The sequence below is a fragment of the Rosa chinensis genome, chromosome 4, assembly GCF_002994745.2.
Source record: "Rosa chinensis cultivar Old Blush chromosome 4, RchiOBHm-V2, whole genome shotgun sequence".
NCBI classification, from domain to species: domain Eukaryota; kingdom Viridiplantae; phylum Streptophyta; class Magnoliopsida; order Rosales; family Rosaceae; genus Rosa; species Rosa chinensis.
The window spans coordinates 61,411,039-61,428,322 of NC_037091.1; the positions used below are offsets into that span (position 1 = coordinate 61,411,039).

Consider the following 17,284-nt stretch of genomic DNA (forward strand, 5'->3'; position numbering starts at 1 on the left):
TTTTTTTAATCGAAAGAGGTCAATCCAATTTTATAATTCAGCAAGCAATACTAAATAACACACCTCAATGGAGTTGTTAATAAAAAGTCGTTCTTTAAGACTTACAAAGAACCTATTAAAACAAATAGAAACTCCGCAATTCAGAGTACACCCATTTTTTAGAAAGTTCACGCACCATTATTCTGACAAAACCTAAGTACTCAGAATCTATTTAACTAAATATTTCAACCGAGTACTAGATTTTGCGACCCAAAACCTATTAAAAAGTTCTTTCCACCTCTTACAATTTTTATATTTAATTCACTAAATTTTACTCAAGTAAAAATATAAACTACAAAAGAAATATCTACTTCGTTCTCACTTGTGTAAACTACTTGCACTGTCAGTAGGTCTCAGATAAACACAGTTGATATCATAGTCCACGAAGCAGCCGATAAACCCCAGTGGGACTTGGCTAGCTTGAAAGTGTTCCACACACAGTTTTCATAAATATTGGGAATTCAATATCTAATAAAATCTTGAAGAGGAAGACGCACGTTGGCCTCGTTGCTTTCTCCGGTGAGCTCCTGTTGCACCCTTTCATTCTCTTCCACTTTGTACACCACTTTATATATTTTAGAACACAATTACTTGGGATTTGATAAAGAATTGAACTTTTCTACACCTGGTTCAGAAAGATTGGATTTTGATCAGAGTCTTCAATTTGGTGTTGTGTGCTTTTAAATTTTTGATGCATGATGGAGCTGGCAGAATTTAGTTCAATAATAAAGTTTCTGTTTTGATTTCATGTGTGAACATTGGCATTATCTGCTTGAGCTTGAAATGTAATTGGACTTGCTGTGCCCTTGTAGATGCTGATGTTGCTTTGAAAAGAGTGTGGGAAAAAACAAGGGTATTGTTGAAAATGGTGCAAGGTTTGTCACTGAGCACTCTGGCTACGTCGCGTAGCAGTTGTGTTTGTGGATCAATGCCTTCATGGAGGAGGCATTTTAGAGTAATGAGGAAAGACCAGATAAGTAGCGAAAGAAATTTCATGTGGCATCAGTGTGATCATAGCGTGTTCGTGAAAGGTAACCCTGATATGTTGAGGCAAAGGAATGTAAGGGTGGAAGCTGGGTGGCTGTTTAAAGGGGGTGATCGGGGGTCGGATGCAATCTCAGAGCGCAGTGAGAGTGCTAATGAGGATATTTTGATATTCTTCTTCCAGCTGGACCTGGCAACTCGAGTCCAGGTTTGATGCAGATGCTTTGATGATTTTAATCTTATATGAGGTTCTCTTTTGTGCCCAAGTAATGTTATTTCGGATCAAGTGGTCTGATGTATATCTCAGTTTTTTTAGTCTAACTTGATTCGCTATTTGGGGATATATTGGCAGTATGCATTGAACATGGAAGAGTATGACATTGCACAACAACTGAGAACCAAGCTGGCTGAGGTTAGACCTCTCATCTCTGATCCTCAATATTAGTGAGATGCTAACCAGGTGCTCATAGCTCGCTTTAAAAGTCTTCTTCATTTAATTTAAGACCTTATAGGCTTCTGTTTTGGATGCATAATTGCACTGCTTAGCAAACTCATGAATCATTGAGACAGTTATGGTGCTCCAAGCTTTGGTAGGAGTCACACTTATGGAACTTTTCATTGCTTGTAGATGCACATTACAAAAACAAAAGGTGTTGTAGTTGTGATTTATGTTAACCCATTTGAAAAGGACTGTTGGCATGTGAGCTTTTTGTGTTAAAATTCACACATTGAATGCATAACTTGCACTCTGCGCATATATGTTTCAAGCCAATATGTTTGAGCTTTCTGGTAAATGGAGAATCAAATAAACCTACAGCTTTCCTAATAAGCATTCTTATTGAAAGGTTGAAGCAGAAGTTGCTAGGCAGCAGGAGGGGAAAAGGGGATCGTCTTCAAAGAGTGAAGCTCAAGATAAGGCTATAAGTCTCATTCGCTTACGGTATGCAACAGTTAATTAGATTTAATTTCAGTGAGAAATGTGTAATTTATATGTTGTTTTTCTAATTTCCCTATTCTGTTCACATATTGAGTCAACCGAAGATGTAATGAGACTGCTACCTTTGTCTTTTCTTACAGGGCAGACCTGCAGGGTGCAATTGAGAGTGAGAATTATGCATTGGCAGCCAAGCTACGGGATGAAATTTCCAAACTGGAGGCAGAGTCATTGGCTATATCAGCCAAAGCTTTGGCACATGAAAATGCAAACTATTCATTTCGTTTGGGACAGAGAGTGAGGCATAAAATTTTTGGTAAGTTCTATCTGTGACTTATGCCGAAATTTTCATCTTTCATTTATTTGATTCCTGCTGCAAGATGGTGGTGTCAAGTAGTGCATAAATAAATGGATGCTTCTCAGTTGGGCATATCGAGTTAGTTGAAGTTCATAAATACGGAATAATATCAAGGCAACTCAAATGAAATAAAAATTTGCAGCTTGAAAGGAGGGCTAATTAAAATTCTGTTTCGTCCTTTCCTGCTTGTTTTCGTTACAAAAGTCTTATGTTATGTTATCTTATGTGTTCAGGCTATAGGGCTGTGGTTTGTGGAATGGATCCGGTGTGCTGTGAATCAAGTTCATGGATGGAAACTGCTCAAGTTGAAAAGTTGTCTCGGGGTTCTAATCAGCCATTTTATCAGGTTAGCCCATCATGATTGTGGACCTTGACATATGCTCCTGACATCATTTGTTCAAATGTATTAGAATAACAATAATAACAACAGGCCTGATTTATTAACAATTAACAGTAATTGGTTGAGCGATCAAACCTTCCATGCAATATCATTGATTGGGCAACTAAGCAAACATTGCATGCAGTAGTATTTCATATCATCTCTTCTTTATCTTTTGCCAGGTTTTGGTTGATGTTCATGCAGATCCCAACCTTCTGGTGGCTTATGGTAATGTGCATCTCTTTGACCCAACTGGTTCTCAAACTTAGTTTCTGTTCTGTTATCCCAATACTGTTGCCTGTGTTCATTTTGTAAACTTTGTTGGTTTTCTTGTGCTGCAGTTGCTGAGGAGAATCTATTGGCCCCTGACAAACCAGACTTGGTGAGTAAATTCTCCCCTTGTTTTGCCATTTTTGTTCATCTATTTTTTAACATGTCTTTTCTCTTGTTTACTTGGATTTCCCTTGAAGAACATCAGACATTCCCCCTATGATTAGTTTTTTTCTACTGTTAACCTCGTGCAGGATCGATTTGATCATCCCTATATTTCCTTCTTATTCTATGGGATGGACGCAGCTGGTGATTTCATCCCTATCAAGCAACTACGCGAGAAGTACAACAGGCCGCGACATGAAATACCGCTCGATGAGGAGCCTGGACGCGATGCTTAGATAAACTCCAGCATTTAGGCAACAGACCTTGTATAACATACTGATTTACATAGATCCCACGAGTATACTTCATTGTTTTTCCCCCTTCTTAGAACATACTAATTACACTGGATAAACGGTTAAACAGGTTAGAGAGCCCATCTGTTTGTTATTTTGTTTATATCCTACTCAATGAAGCCTACTTGGTGAAATTTTCTTCACAACCTGATGCCTGAAGAAAAGAAGAGAACTGAGCAGATGTCTGGGAATTGATTGTTTGCTTCTAAATTGATTGTGGGCGTCCACATGGCTATTTGGAGAGGGTCTTAAATTTGGCTCGAGGGACAATTTCCAAAGCTAATATTTTACGCTTAATAACATTCTGAGGACAATGAGTCAATGAGATTGGGGTCAATGGCAGGTCAGGTCGGGCCTCACAGCACATGAAGATATTTTTAGGAGAATTTGCTCCCGACTTATCATTTTAACCATATCACTTACAGAACCACAGGTGTTGAATGAGTCGAATCCCTCTGCTAAATACAAAACATACACGATGCATCCTACATTCCTAATTCCCTTTCGGTGGCTGGACAATTGTTGCAGGCACTGATGGGAAGTCGGTAAATCCCTGCCATCGACTGAGGTGTGCAGCCTCTGCTTTGTTCTCATCTGTCATGACTACAAGTTGGATGCTGGGGTTGATGTCTGGCAAAGTGAATGTGATTCTCAGGTGGAGATTTGGGACGCACTCAAGGCCAGTTTCCGTTGACTCAACCTGCAGAATTATAATTCACTTCTGTTAAGTCACTGTGGATGTCTTATGGCATGCCATTACTCTTCATTCTCATAAGCATACAGTGCAAAATCGTGAAAGTTACATCCAGAATATGCAATGTCAAGGTTGCAGAAAAAGTGCCTTACTCTTAAGCCTTCAAAGTTCAAAACATTGTCCGCTCATTTGTATCATGGACGTGGGTTACCGTGCATGAGATGATAATCCACTCCCAGATAATCTTAAGCCTTAAGCATACAGATCATCTTGTTGACATCCTAAAATGGTGTTCATTGTGACACTAGATCTAACAGCATTTATGCAACTCCTGATCACGTATAGTCTGTATCAACAAGCCTAATGATCCATGTTACTAAGCAACACATGCCCCTTTAACAGGTATGAAGCCATTTCTGAAATCCATTTGCACTTGGCTATATGCTTGGGACTTGCTCAAACCCCTCTGTTTCATCAATTCTCTCACCTGATTAACCTGGCTCCATCTACCGTCTGAAGCATAAAGATTACACATTAGCACATAATAGCAAGCTTCATAAGGATGCAACTCTAGCAATCTTCTTATCGCCACTTCGCCAAGATCAAACCTTGAATAGAGTCCACATCCGTGGAGAAAAGCCCCAAACAAATTAACATCTGGTCGAACCGGCATTTTCTCAATAAATTCCAAGGCTTCTTCAAGTTTGCCAGCACGAGCCAAGAGATCAACCATACATGCATAGTGCTTCATAGAAGGCACAAAGTTATAATCCTGGCATAGAGAATTGAAATACTTCAGACCTTCTGCAACCATTCCTGTATGGCTACAAGCTGATAATAAGGTTGTGAAGATTACTTCGTTTGGCTCTAGACGCTTCTTTAACATATCACTGAAAAGTTCTACGGAACCTCTACTGTCACCCTGGATTCCATAACCACCAATCATCGCACTCCACGTTATAGTGTTCTTCTCTTTCATTCCATCAAAAACTAGACGAGCAGATTCAGCATCCCCACACTTGGCATAGAAATTTAGAAGTGCAGTGCCAGCATACAGGTTTGAAGTTAATATGCCATCCTTTATCGAGTAAGCATGAAGTGATGAACCAACCTGAAGAAAACTGAGGGAAGCACAAGCTGAGAGGACACTTACCAATGTGAATGCATCAGTTGAGAATGACTCTGATCTCATTTGATGAAAGAGTTGGAGGGCTTCAAATGCAGACCCGTTTTGGGAATACCCACAAATAATTGAACTCCAAGTAATCACATTCTTGTCCAATGTTGTATCAAAGATATATCGAGCATCACTAATCATATGGCATTTTGCGTACATATCAACAAGAGCATTTCTCACAGTAGAATTTTCCAACCCAAGTTTAATCCCAAGACCATGGACTGACCTTCCCAAATGCAAATGACCTGATTGTGCACAAGACGAAAGCACACTTGCAGTGGTTATAGAATTGGGCAACATACCAACCCATCTCTTATCCGTAAACAACTTCAGAGCCTCCAACGGGCACCCACTTTGCGTGTACCCAACAATCATTGCAGTCCACGAAACAAGATCAATCATGGAATGCTCATCAAATATGTAACGAGCATCTCTGATGTCCCCACACTTGACATACATGTCCAAAAGAGACGTCACCAACACAGAATTAACCTCAATACCATTCTTAATCAAGTATCCATGAACCCACTTTCCCTGGTGCAGAGCTCTCAACTTTGTGCAAGCTGTAAGCACACTACCTAGCGTAAACTGGTTCCCTTCACCCATCTCCTCTCTCATCCTATTAAACAAAACCAACCCATCTTCCGGACACTCATTCTGCACATACCCAACAATCATCGAAGTCCAACAAACCACACTCCGTTCCACAATCCCATCAAACACCCCACGGGACCACTCAATCCACCCACACTTTGCATACACATCCACCAACCCAGTCAACACAAACCCATCGGGGCTCCCCGCCTTAACAATCTCACAATGCACCTTCCTCCCTTCATTCACATCCCTCACCTCACTACAAGCCTTCAACACAATCGAATACACAACATTGTCACGCTCTCTAACCCACATTCTCATCCGCCTAAACAGCCCCACAACCTCCTCATACACATTGTGCATGAAGTACCACCTCAGCATCACTTTCGACGAGTAAAAATCCGGGCTTGGCATTTCGTCGAACACCAACCGGGCACAATTGACGTGCCCAAATGACGCGTATAGGCTAATCAATTTGGTGTGACAAACAAGATCGTTCGGCAAGCCATGTACTACAAGCAAACTATGAACTTTCCTAAGGGAATCGATGTTTCTACACATGACGAGAAGATTGAAGGCTGGGTTTGAAAAGACTGACTGGGTTGAGGCTTTGGCTTGAGAAAGCTCAGGTGGGTCTGGAGGTGGTGGGTTATAGATGAAATGGGTTAGAGTTCGTAATTGAAGTAAAGGGTTTCTGGGTATTTGTTTGTGTAGGTTAGAGATGAGCTTCATCGTCGGCGTTAATTTTTTGCTCTGTGTTTGAATTTCATCGGAGAATTTGAAAAGCCGTTAACTTTATGGCGGCTTTCTGACTTGGTGTTTGGGCGCGTCCCAAACGGACCTTTATTTGAGAGGGCTGGCTTTTCAATGGGTGGGCTTGGGCTGTTCTTCTGGTTCACGGGTTTGGGCTGATTCTAAGTGTCTAGGGGCAATAGGGTTGAAATTTGATGAGCCCACCAGGCCCAACTATAAATGCAAAAACAAAAGTCATCATGTACTTTATTTATTGGTTACATCTTACATGCGATGGTACCTATGACGACGTTGTTGCAGTTTGCGGTAGTAATCATGATTTAGTTTTTTGTTGTCTAGATCAATTTGTTAGTGCAGTTTTTGTATGCTTTAAATTGGTTTTTAATGTTATCAAGATGAACTTAGCATATCTGCTAGTGGTCTTTGCTGAGTATTTTAGAAACAAATTCTCTAGATGATGTATGTGCACTAGAGAATTTCGTGTAACAAGACATCAGTGACTAAGATGGTGTCAACATAACGTTCTAACTTTTTAACTGTTACTTAGGTTGTAATTAGTTTTATAACACTGAGGTGAAAAGAAAAAATAAAAGGTTTAAAATTGTAAATTAACTACAATTCATGTCTCACCTCGTGGGAACTAAAGTCATAAGTTTCTAAATAAAATATTTTAAATAAAAAAAACTCCAAGTTCATGATTTTTACCTAAAATTGTGGGTTATAACACACGGTGCAAATTTCTTATTTATGATTTTTCAAAGTCTTTAAAGTTTAGGCAATAAAATTCAAAAAAAAAAAATTTATTCGAGGTTTTAGTGTTCCCTCAATTAGAACACATATTAATAATTACTATCTGTGAATGCTCCATAATTATTTTTTAAATATTTACACACCAAAAAAAACCAGAATAAACAAATCTTGTATATATAAAACAACCTTGACTTTTCAAAAATCAACATTGACTTCTCAGTCATGATTGATTTTTAGTCTACATTGCAACTGGTAAAAGATAGTGATTTTCAAGTATATATAAATAGGGAGAAATATCACTTTGGTCATCGAACTATGGCTCGTTCGACACTTTGGTCATCCAACTTTTAAAAACTTCATTTTGGTCATCGAACTATATCACCGTATATCACTTTGGTCATTCCGTCAATTTTCTCCGTTTTCTCTGTTAATTCTAGGGATATTTTGGAGATGAAATGTTTTACCCAGCATTTTTATAACTTAATCCAATTTTCCCCGCCTAAACATAAAACTTCATCCAATTTTGCCAACTTTTCCCTCCTTTTATTCATGCATTCATCATCAGTAATCAAAGCATACAACAGAGAAAAATAATCAAGTCAGAGAATGATTCAAAGGGAGGGAATATAAGAGGAAGAAAAATATTGATTTAATAAATCAAGGAATTATAAAAGGAGGGAAAAGTTGGCAAAATTGGATGGAGTTTTATGTTTAGACGGAAAAAGTTGGATTAAGTTAAAAAAATGGCGAGTAAAACTTTAAATCTCCAAAATACCCTTGGAGTTAACAGAAAAAACAAACGGAATGACCAAAGTGATATGCGATGATAAAGTTCGATGACCAAAATGAAGTTTTTAAAAGTTGGATGACCAAAGTGTCGAGCGAGCCATAGTTCGATGACCAAAGTGATATTTCTGCCATATAAATATATAAAAGAACCTTTCGCATCAAGGAAACTAATCTGCAAATAAAAGGCAGCCAACATCATCATCATCATTCATTGCAAGCGAGGACCTTAGACTATCAAGGACTTGAAAATAATAAACAAAAAGATGAGGGGGCTCATGTCCAAATGAAAGGCACCTAAGATATGCATCATCATTATCATTATCATGTTATATATTTGCAGGAGAATAAAACTGAGAAAAGGACAGATGAGAAGAATCAGGGGGAAAGATGTAAATAGCGGTGGTTGGGTGGGGGTAGGATGGGGAATCCAAGTGTTGAGTAGAAAGGAGGGATGTGATTGGTGAGAAGTAGGAAGAGTATCCAAAAGGGTTGACACGTGGAGAGAATGAGAGCGACACACGGAAACACAGAGTCCACAGTAGATTGAGATTCTCTCTTAGTAGTGGTCATTGTAGTACACTACCAAATCAAAGCCCACAGACAGAGAGACTGAGACGCCGACAGTCTCTCTCTTTCATTCATGTTTCTCGTTGCTGCCCTGGCGGCGTACATTAGCAAAGATCTTATTCGGGCACGGGCATTTCACATCCACGCTCCCCACCAGCGCGTGCACGCTGCCCCTCTCTTTGTATTTCTCAGATTCCAAGTGGTTTATGAATTAATTAGTTTCATCGCTGAGCTGTCAATTGTTAGTTATTTTAAAATAACCGGCTCTGTCAATATGTCATAAAATTAAATATCATTGTCATCATGAAATGGGTGTGAAGTTAATTTTGTTTTCCTTCAGTAAATGAGCCGTCTTACTCCACTTAAGATACAATTTTAAGTGACTGTGGAGGATAAGTGAATCTCGGCCACATATATTAAATTCTAATGCTGAAATTATAACAATTAAAAACTGTGCATTTATCATCATTCGTCAGATGCATCTGTCCCTTAATATATTCCTCAAAATTATCCCTTAAGAGAGCAGCTAGCCGTAAATGTGAGTGCAATTAGGTTTAAGTGTGACTGTGTGAGCAATTAAGCTTATTTCTGTGTCATTCACTTACCATTGTCTTTATTATTAAATCAATCTGTGCTTTCTGTTAAGAAAAAAATTAAAATTAAAATACTATTAAAGTATTATAAAATTAGATAATGTATTGAAAGAAGAATGATAAGTATGTGGATTCTATTTGTTAAAGTTTATTTTCATTTAGAACCAATGAAACCTACTTTCATGTAGGGAGAAGGAAAGAAAATTTGGCAAGTCAACACACAACATAAAAAATGGAGTATATGTTGGTGCATTTAAAAACCATGCAAAAAGCTAAAATACATAATAAGCAAAAACCCTTTTGTTGGGTTTTCTTAGTGCAGAAATTAACTTTACATAAACTTTTTAGAGAAAAGAAGAAGATGATTAGAGAAGGTGGGGGTTTTAGTGTTTTACATAAAGTAATGGGTTGGCAAGATTTCATCAAAGAGAGGAGGAGGAATGCCACTCAAGATCTTCTATCTTCTTTTGTCCCTTGTTTGCTTTAGTTTTGATTCTTTTAGGTCAGAATATTACTTTGTCAATCCAAGTAAAAGATGGAAACCTAATTGGTGGGATCTGAGTTGGGACATGCTTAGCTAAAATGCCTTCCCAAATTTCTACAAAAAGATGGACATGCTTAGCTAAACCCACTTTATCACAACCAAACAAGGCACATCATGTTCCCTGTGTTCACATGCTTGGCAGCCACCAACAACATCATCATCATCATCTTAAGCCCAAATAATTCACTTACTTGAGGTTGACAACTATCTTCTTAGTTTGGTATGATCTGCAATCTGCATATAGGAACATGGCTTTTACTGGCAAAAGGAGCTCAGTATATTTTAGGTAAAAAAACAAAAACTCCCATCTTATGAGAAAGGAGAACACTCATTCCTTATTATTTCGCCATTGACACAGCTCTTTTTACAGTTACATCTTATGGATTCACTTTTTAACTCGAAAATACAAGTAATCTTTTACCCGTTGTAACTGTTCGTCTGCAATGTGGGTTCATCACTTCATCCCATTAAAATCTTGATTGAGTTTACACTTGGTTCATGTTTTGTTGCAGCAGGATGTACTGTTTGAATGAACCAATTCGTGGAAAAGAAGAAAATAATTGGGAAGGTCGATAAGGAGAAGCATATTCATATCTGAAATAATGATAAGACTCATAAGAGCACATCTGAATTCCCAGAGTGGCGAAGCATAAGCAAATGAAAAAACGAACACTGGGATCTATCCGGGAATAAATCATGCAACATTATTTATGAGAATAATACAAAGATGGTAACCACCCAAAGAAAGAAAAATCAAGCCAACCCAAACTTTGGGCCAAGAAATGTACAGATAGGGCAATAATCCGAATGGCAACCTCAACCTGAAGCCATGGATACAACACCCTATTTTCCTCTATAGAACTCAATCAAGAAGTTAAAAGTCTCTTCCCAAGTTTTTAGGTTAAAGGAAGAGAGGGAGGATTACCTGCCGCGCATCTTTGCCTACGGGGCCTTCTAGTAGTCTTACCCCAACCTGTTAGGCTTCTATCTTCCAGTGCCATTTCGGTATTACTAAACTGCTGTATTGGTGGAGTGCAAACCGGGATGGTGATCATAGGGGGTGAAGGACTCGCCACTGCTCGTCGCCTGCCCCTAGCACAACCATTTCTTGTTGAGTTCCTTCTTGCCAACCCCGATTGCCATGAAGGATGACCTGTTGCCCGCATCAACCCTCCAAATGTCTGGATATCTTCTGTTACCTCATGCCTTGACAAAGAAACGAGGCCGGGAAGGATATCCCTTTGGAAGTCCCGCCGCTGCCTCCCTCTCCTTGACTGGCCCCTTCGGGGCGTATTTGATAGTAAATTGGTTCCTGACTCTTCAAACTTTATATTTTCCGGAACCAAAGGCTTGGGCATGTAATCTTCTTCCTTGGTCTCCTTCAGTTTCAAAGTGAGGAATTCAAAGTAATCAAACTCTTCTACTAAAGATTCTTCAATACCTTCACTATCGTCACTCCTGAGAACAATGTCAAACTTGTTCTCAAGATCATTCCCACATGTAGAAACTACGTCCACAAACCACATAAGAGGGTCAACTGAAGATGCTTCTGCTAGTTTGCAAGAGGATTCATCCAAAGGATCAGGAGGACCGCATGATGAAATGGCAACAATTGCCTCTGCTGCTACTCTTGCAAGCTCATCTCGAGAAGGTTCAGTTTTTTTCTGTGGTAATGCTAAAGACATCTTGTTCTGCTTTTGTGCACATGCTTCCCCATGAATGACATCATCCTCATCATCAGTCTCCGGAGAAATGGGGGCTTCCAAATCTATCTCCACTGCAATCTTCATACTGCCTCTTGGAGCAGAAGGTTTCAAAGATGCTTCATCTTCGCTGATACAGAAGTTCAGGTCAATGTGATGTCTGAAATTACCAAACTGTTTATCCCTTCTGTCTTCTACCACTACAATTTCTGCTACGTTCTTTCTGGCCAAGTCAGGAGCTGCAGTATCACAAGGCAAGTTGATGTCCAGCAATCTATTTCTTCTGTTATTTTCCACTTCACTCTCCGATGGGTGAGGAATAGACACAGAAGGGGAGGTGAGAGAAAAGGACTCATTCTTCAAAAGCTGAGACTTCTCAAAAATAGGAAATCCAAGAAGTTTTTTATTACTCGGGCTATCAGCTAGTTCAGTCCTCCTCGCCTCAACATCATTCCCGCATGAAAATGATTTTATACTTTGAGTAAAAATTTGATTGAAACCCTTTCCAGCTTCAATTTTATTGGATAAATTATTCACAGAAGACTGAAAGATACTAGGCTCACTGGTCTTAGAAACTCCGCCACCATTGGCAAACTCATTCTTACCAGCAGGCTTAGCTCTTAGCCATGGCAAGGCTGCAAGAGGGTCCTCATGCTTTTGTTCTCCACCCATGATCTTAAGACCTCGCTGGGGTAATTCTTCATTAGATGAACTGTTTGAAAGCATCACGTTCAAGTTTACTTCCTTTGCAGACTTCACATCCAAGAAATTTGAACCCTTGTAGTACGTTGCTGAACCATGACTCATCAAGTGTTCAGAACCTCCATTATGATTGATACTGCTGCTCTGATAGTCACAGTTGAGAGAAGGAAAGCGGACCAGTTGCTCCTTAGACCCAGAAGAGGAACCATGATGAAACCCATTTTGGTACAGCAATTCACTTCCTGAACCTTGGTTAGATCTAGAATTGTTGTTGAGATTCCACCTGTCTCCGAAAATCCCATTACTCTGAACCGATGACTGGGAACTCTTACTCAAGGTAGCAGATGAATTAAAACATGGGTGAGCTTGAACTGACATTGACTTCTGGCTTAAGCTACTGCCTGCCTTTTCCCAAGAAGAAACCGAGTGAGTCCAGGACTTGGCCAAATCAGAAGAAGGAAGAATCGGATAAGGACTGGGCACATTAGATGCCACAAAGGTACTCGGGTGCTTGTTACTGGAAAACTCGTTACTTCTTTCGGAACTCTCAACACCAGAAATTGTCCTCTCTCTCCACAAATTCACCTTGCTTTTATCCGTCAAATAGAAATTTTGTTCATGAACATTGTTCACAGAAGCTTGGACCGGCTGGGATGATATAGGCAACCTTTCCGTTTGCGGACACTGGGACACAGTTTTGAGGTTGCTCTTATTTGGCCCTGTAATACAATAGCAGCTAGCTAAAATTAACTTTGCAATGGAACAGCTCTATAACAAGAAATGCTGCAAGCTTAATACAAACCTCTGCAGACTCTAAGAAAAAGCTAATAGGCCACATAGCCCATAGCAGGTTGGCAGCTTATCCCTTTATTTCATCTGTTATATCCTAATTATTTTAATTTTATTTTTGATAGTATTCTTGTTTCTAAAAGGAAGAAAATACTAAATTGCAAATTTTCCACACAAGAATTGGAGATAGCAATGCTCTTACTAAAACAAAAGGAAAGTAGGGTAAAGGCAGACATCCACAGGGGACAACTTAAGGTTCAATGCAACTTGTTGTATAAAAGAAAATACCTGATTCAAGAACATGGGAAAACCACCCATTTTTTGCTCCATCACCCAGAAGCTGTGACCTTGACTTAGCAGGCAGATCAGGGCCTTGAATCTTCCCCCGAAAAGAGTCATGGCCCGGAGGATCATTATATCCTGAAGCACTTGCTTCTTCAGGTTGAATGGGCTCATTCAAGTCAGCAAAACCATTTGCACCCCTTGGACATTTCTCTGATCTCAACGCATCCCCTGCAAAGTCAGACTTTCCGCCATCACCCAAAAAGACCTTCCCACCACCCTCAGGTGCGATTTTACAATTTTTAGTTGACAGACAACTAGGCATGCAAGAAACTTTCTCGTCACTGCACTCTTCCCCTTCTTCAGAATCTATGTACACATCAGCTGGAAGTTGAAGGTCAAACATTTTTTTCCTCACTTTTGTAGGTCTTGAATCCAACACCTCAACATCTTTTGAACTAATACCATTTTGACACGGATATAGACCATTTTTTCGCCCATTCCCTTTAATAGCACTAGATTGAGAATGAATGCCTTCAACACCTGAACTTGACGGTCCCGCATAAACCGAGTTCACCAAAGGGAAGCTGGAATCAGGCCATTTCCGAGTATGTTCAGAAGTAATTTGAGATGCTAAGGGACTTGAGGATAATGATGCCTCCATGGGCATATGGTTTCTATGCAGTTCTTTTCTTTTGATTTCATCCATCAAGTCCCTTTGTATTCTGTACAGGCGATGAAGTTCATACACCTGGATCACATGAAATTGAAACCGTTCAAGTGTCTTATGGAGTAGAAATAAAAAGGAGCAAAGAATGCTGAAATCAATCTGCCTATGCCAATTAAGGTCCTTAAATATTGACCCGAATCGGCTTATACTGCAAGGATCTTGAACAAACATGGAAAATTATACCCACAGAATAAGGAACCCGAGACTGGAATGCACCTGATTCTTAAATATGGCCTCATGCTGAAGCATTGTCTCCTTTACTATGTCTTTACCATACCCTTGATAAGTATCGACAGCGGCCCTTGGCAAGAAACCATTGTAATATTGAGTGTTTGGCAAGGTTTTATCTCCATAGTATAAGGGCCAGCTACAATTGTTCGGATCCTCATTAAGATCCCTAACTGAGTAATACCCCGGCAAATAGCTTTTGCACTGCATTTTTGTTCCCATTCCTGGAAAACATGGAGGAACGTACCAGTGCCAAATCAGAACATATTAAACAGGAAGTTTTAACCAATAAAAAAAAATAAAAAGAGGAAATTGCTAGACAACATTAGCATGTAACAGAAATATATTTAGCATAACTATTCCTCCCAGCACTTGATATGACTTATCAGAACACTGAACAAAGATTGAGCAGTAAACTGTGTGGAAAAATAAAAGCAAGAAAGACTAGATCATTGAAAGTATTCAAAGCCGAGGAAATGCTGCCGGCTGCTAAGTACTTAATTTAACTCTGAATATGATCCCAAAATGAGGAGCTTATCATACCCTACAACCCCAACTTAGTTTAGTTTCACTGTGGTTAAATTGAGAACCTAATGTTTCTTCAATCAAATTACATAAATTCCAAATTCTCCAAGAACTGTCTAACCATGTAACAAACACTCAATCGTCCAAGTAATGCAAGTGACACCTAAAAAGGCTTGTAGGCATTCTTGACTTGTATCCTCTAATTGAAAACTAGGCAGTGCCTAAGAATATCAAATCATGAATTGAAAATGTCCGTACTTGAAATAAATAATGAATATTTCTGGGCTGTTCTCTACAGTATCTTTTCTAAGAATAGAAAATTCAATTAATGCTTCTCGCTTCCTCCCATTCCCACTGACTTTGAGAGCTCTCTTGCACCAAATTACAACATACTGCTGCTAGGAAGAGCAGGAACCCACATTTCTCATTGACTTGAGGAAGTCAGTAACAACTGAGGGAACCAAGCACGAGGAGCTTCACATCCTCATGTAGCGAAGTTTATAGCTTTATTAGAAACATGAACCAAACCCTTCAACCAACGAAAGATGCACAAATGTAGACTTAATTATGATTACCAAATCTGCAAATGTTATCAAGAATCCTAATTATGAGCAATAGTAATATGCAACCTTATAATTAACTAGAGGCAAGCCGGGTTAATTGGTATGGACTATGGATCCAACTCCCATTAGAAACCTTCATGAATCAGCAAGAATAGAAACTCAATGAACCAAACCCTTCAATTGTGAACCTAATGATTGCAAGCTCTAAGAAAACAAAGAAGGTTTGGTCTTATTCTCAACTAATGAAGTAGAAAAACCCTCAACTGATGGATAATGCAATTAGAAGCATATAAGCAATAAATAGAGACTTGCAGCCTGTTGCCTTAATTCCAGACACCATTTTCATACGTACCGGAACTTTTAGAAACTTCATGATCGGGCATGAAGTTTTAGATGCAATCAAATTATAGAGTAACAAAAGCTAACAGAACAGATCTAATCAGTTCCAATTGAACCAACATATATTAGCAACTATGATTATCCAGAACCTACAGTAACAAAGTCTAATTTCACCCAGGAAAAAATTTTTAACACCCAACGAAGCAATCGATATAGAAAAGAACTGCAAATTGTTATAATTTCCCAAGTCCACAACTTGCAATGAGGAAACAAATGCATAAAACCCAGCAAATTATCCAAACTTGGTAACAAATTGGAAAACCCAATAAATCAAATCACCCAAAAAAAAGGTATGAAAGAATCAAAATTTGCAGACAAAGCAGATAAGAATTTTACCTCAGACCCACATCCTATAATCACCTCTCTCTCTCTCTCCTCCTCAAGATTTAATCATTTTCAGCACAAGCTTCACATCATGGAAAATTCAGAGTCTTATTGACTCACACTGTGAAACAAAAACAAAAAAACAGCAGGCAAAGCAAAGCAGCTGAAAACTCTTTTATTTACACAAGAAACAACAAAGTTTGTGCCTTTGCAAACACCATTCAAGAAGCTTAGATCGTCATCAGGTTGGAGAAGAAGAATAGAGAAAGGAAAAAAGAAAAGGAAGAAGATTTTCGATCTGCTGGGCCACTTCCTCTCTCTCTAAGAAAAGAAAGAATTGAGCTTTAGAGAGAGAAAGAGTTTATTTTTCTTTCTTTTCTGTTTTTTCTTTTTAGAGAGAGAGATCCCAGATAAGAAATCTTCACACAAACAAACGACCTTCTAAGAACAGTGACATGAAATTTGTCAACATCCGGTCTCTTTTTATTCTCTGCTTTTTCTTCACTTCTCTCTCTCTCTCTCCCCTATACTTATTTTCTCATCCTCAATATCAGAAACAATTTCTTTATGGGTTTTCTGAGGTAATAAAAAAAAATGGGCATTTCTAGATTCTCTCCACCTTCCTTGCTTTTGGTACAGATATTAAAAAATAAACATTTCACCATTTAAATAAACCCCAATAGACTCCGAAAGATGCATATATTATTGCAGCCCTTATATGTTTATATATACACACACACACGTATATATACAAAGCCTGCATTACTGCAACAACAGGCAAAGCTTTGCTTGACAACAATACAATCCCCTTTTTTTTTTTCCTTTTTTTTTTTTTTTGGCTTTCTGGGTTGGTTGTTAAAAGTGCCTAATTATCTAGTACAAAGCAAAGCACTGAAATTTTTTCCATATAAAGAAGTGTTTAAAATGGTTTAACACACAGGAAGACAGGAGGTGGGTCCCCCTGATACTATGGGAAGGGGATGAGGTTGTTTTTACTTGAGATTTAGGGACAGGGGATAAATGCCCTTCTGGATGGGTTTTATTTACGAGAATGGGATTTGATTCTTCTGTAGTTCTGTTGGCTTTCGATTGGAGGATCCTCTGTTTTCTTGTAACTGGGTAACCTCGTTAAAGAAATCAAGCCTACAACACA

At 38.9% G+C, this 17,284-nt stretch overlaps 3 protein-coding genes across 4 annotated transcripts; 1 reads left to right on the top strand and 2 right to left on the bottom strand.

The window, feature by feature from the left end:
• The first annotated feature begins 390 nt into the window (after positions 1-390).
• Positions 391-3,568, top strand: LOC112199837 (clp protease adapter protein ClpF, chloroplastic). The gene is made up of 9 exons (XM_024340803.2): positions 391-558; positions 852-1,231; positions 1,376-1,435; positions 1,869-1,963; positions 2,101-2,273; positions 2,549-2,661; positions 2,877-2,922; positions 3,036-3,076; positions 3,219-3,568. Exons 2-9 carry the CDS (start codon positions 905-907, stop codon positions 3,363-3,365), a joined length of 1,002 nt encoding a protein of 333 aa, XP_024196571.1. The 5' UTR covers positions 391-558; positions 852-904; the 3' UTR covers positions 3,366-3,568.
• Positions 3,569-3,796: 228 nt separating this feature from the next.
• LOC112199836 (pentatricopeptide repeat-containing protein At2g03380, mitochondrial) lies at positions 3,797-6,901 on the bottom strand. The gene is made up of 2 exons (XM_024340801.2): positions 4,269-6,901; positions 3,797-4,122 (listed from the first exon to the last, which is right to left on the bottom strand). The coding sequence occupies exon 1, from the start codon at positions 6,620-6,622 to the stop codon at positions 4,493-4,495; it is 2,130 nt and encodes a 709-aa protein (XP_024196569.1). The 5' UTR covers positions 6,623-6,901; the 3' UTR covers positions 3,797-4,122; positions 4,269-4,492.
• Positions 6,902-10,544: 3,643 nt separating this feature from the next.
• Positions 10,545-16,643, bottom strand: LOC112196324. 2 transcript variants are annotated; one of them, XM_024336643.2, is made up of 4 exons: positions 16,144-16,643; positions 14,309-14,544; positions 13,369-14,113; positions 10,545-13,010 (listed from the first exon to the last, which is right to left on the bottom strand). In XM_024336643.2, exons 2-4 carry the CDS (start codon positions 14,540-14,542, stop codon positions 10,783-10,785), a joined length of 3,207 nt encoding a protein of 1,068 aa, XP_024192411.1. In that variant the 5' UTR covers positions 14,543-14,544; positions 16,144-16,643; the 3' UTR covers positions 10,545-10,782. The 2 variants fall into 2 exon arrangements, with proteins under 2 accessions (XP_024192411.1, XP_024192412.1); XM_024336644.2 differs by lacking the exon at positions 16,144-16,643 and adding an exon at positions 15,104-16,103.
• Between the last annotated feature and the right edge of the window lie 641 nt (positions 16,644-17,284).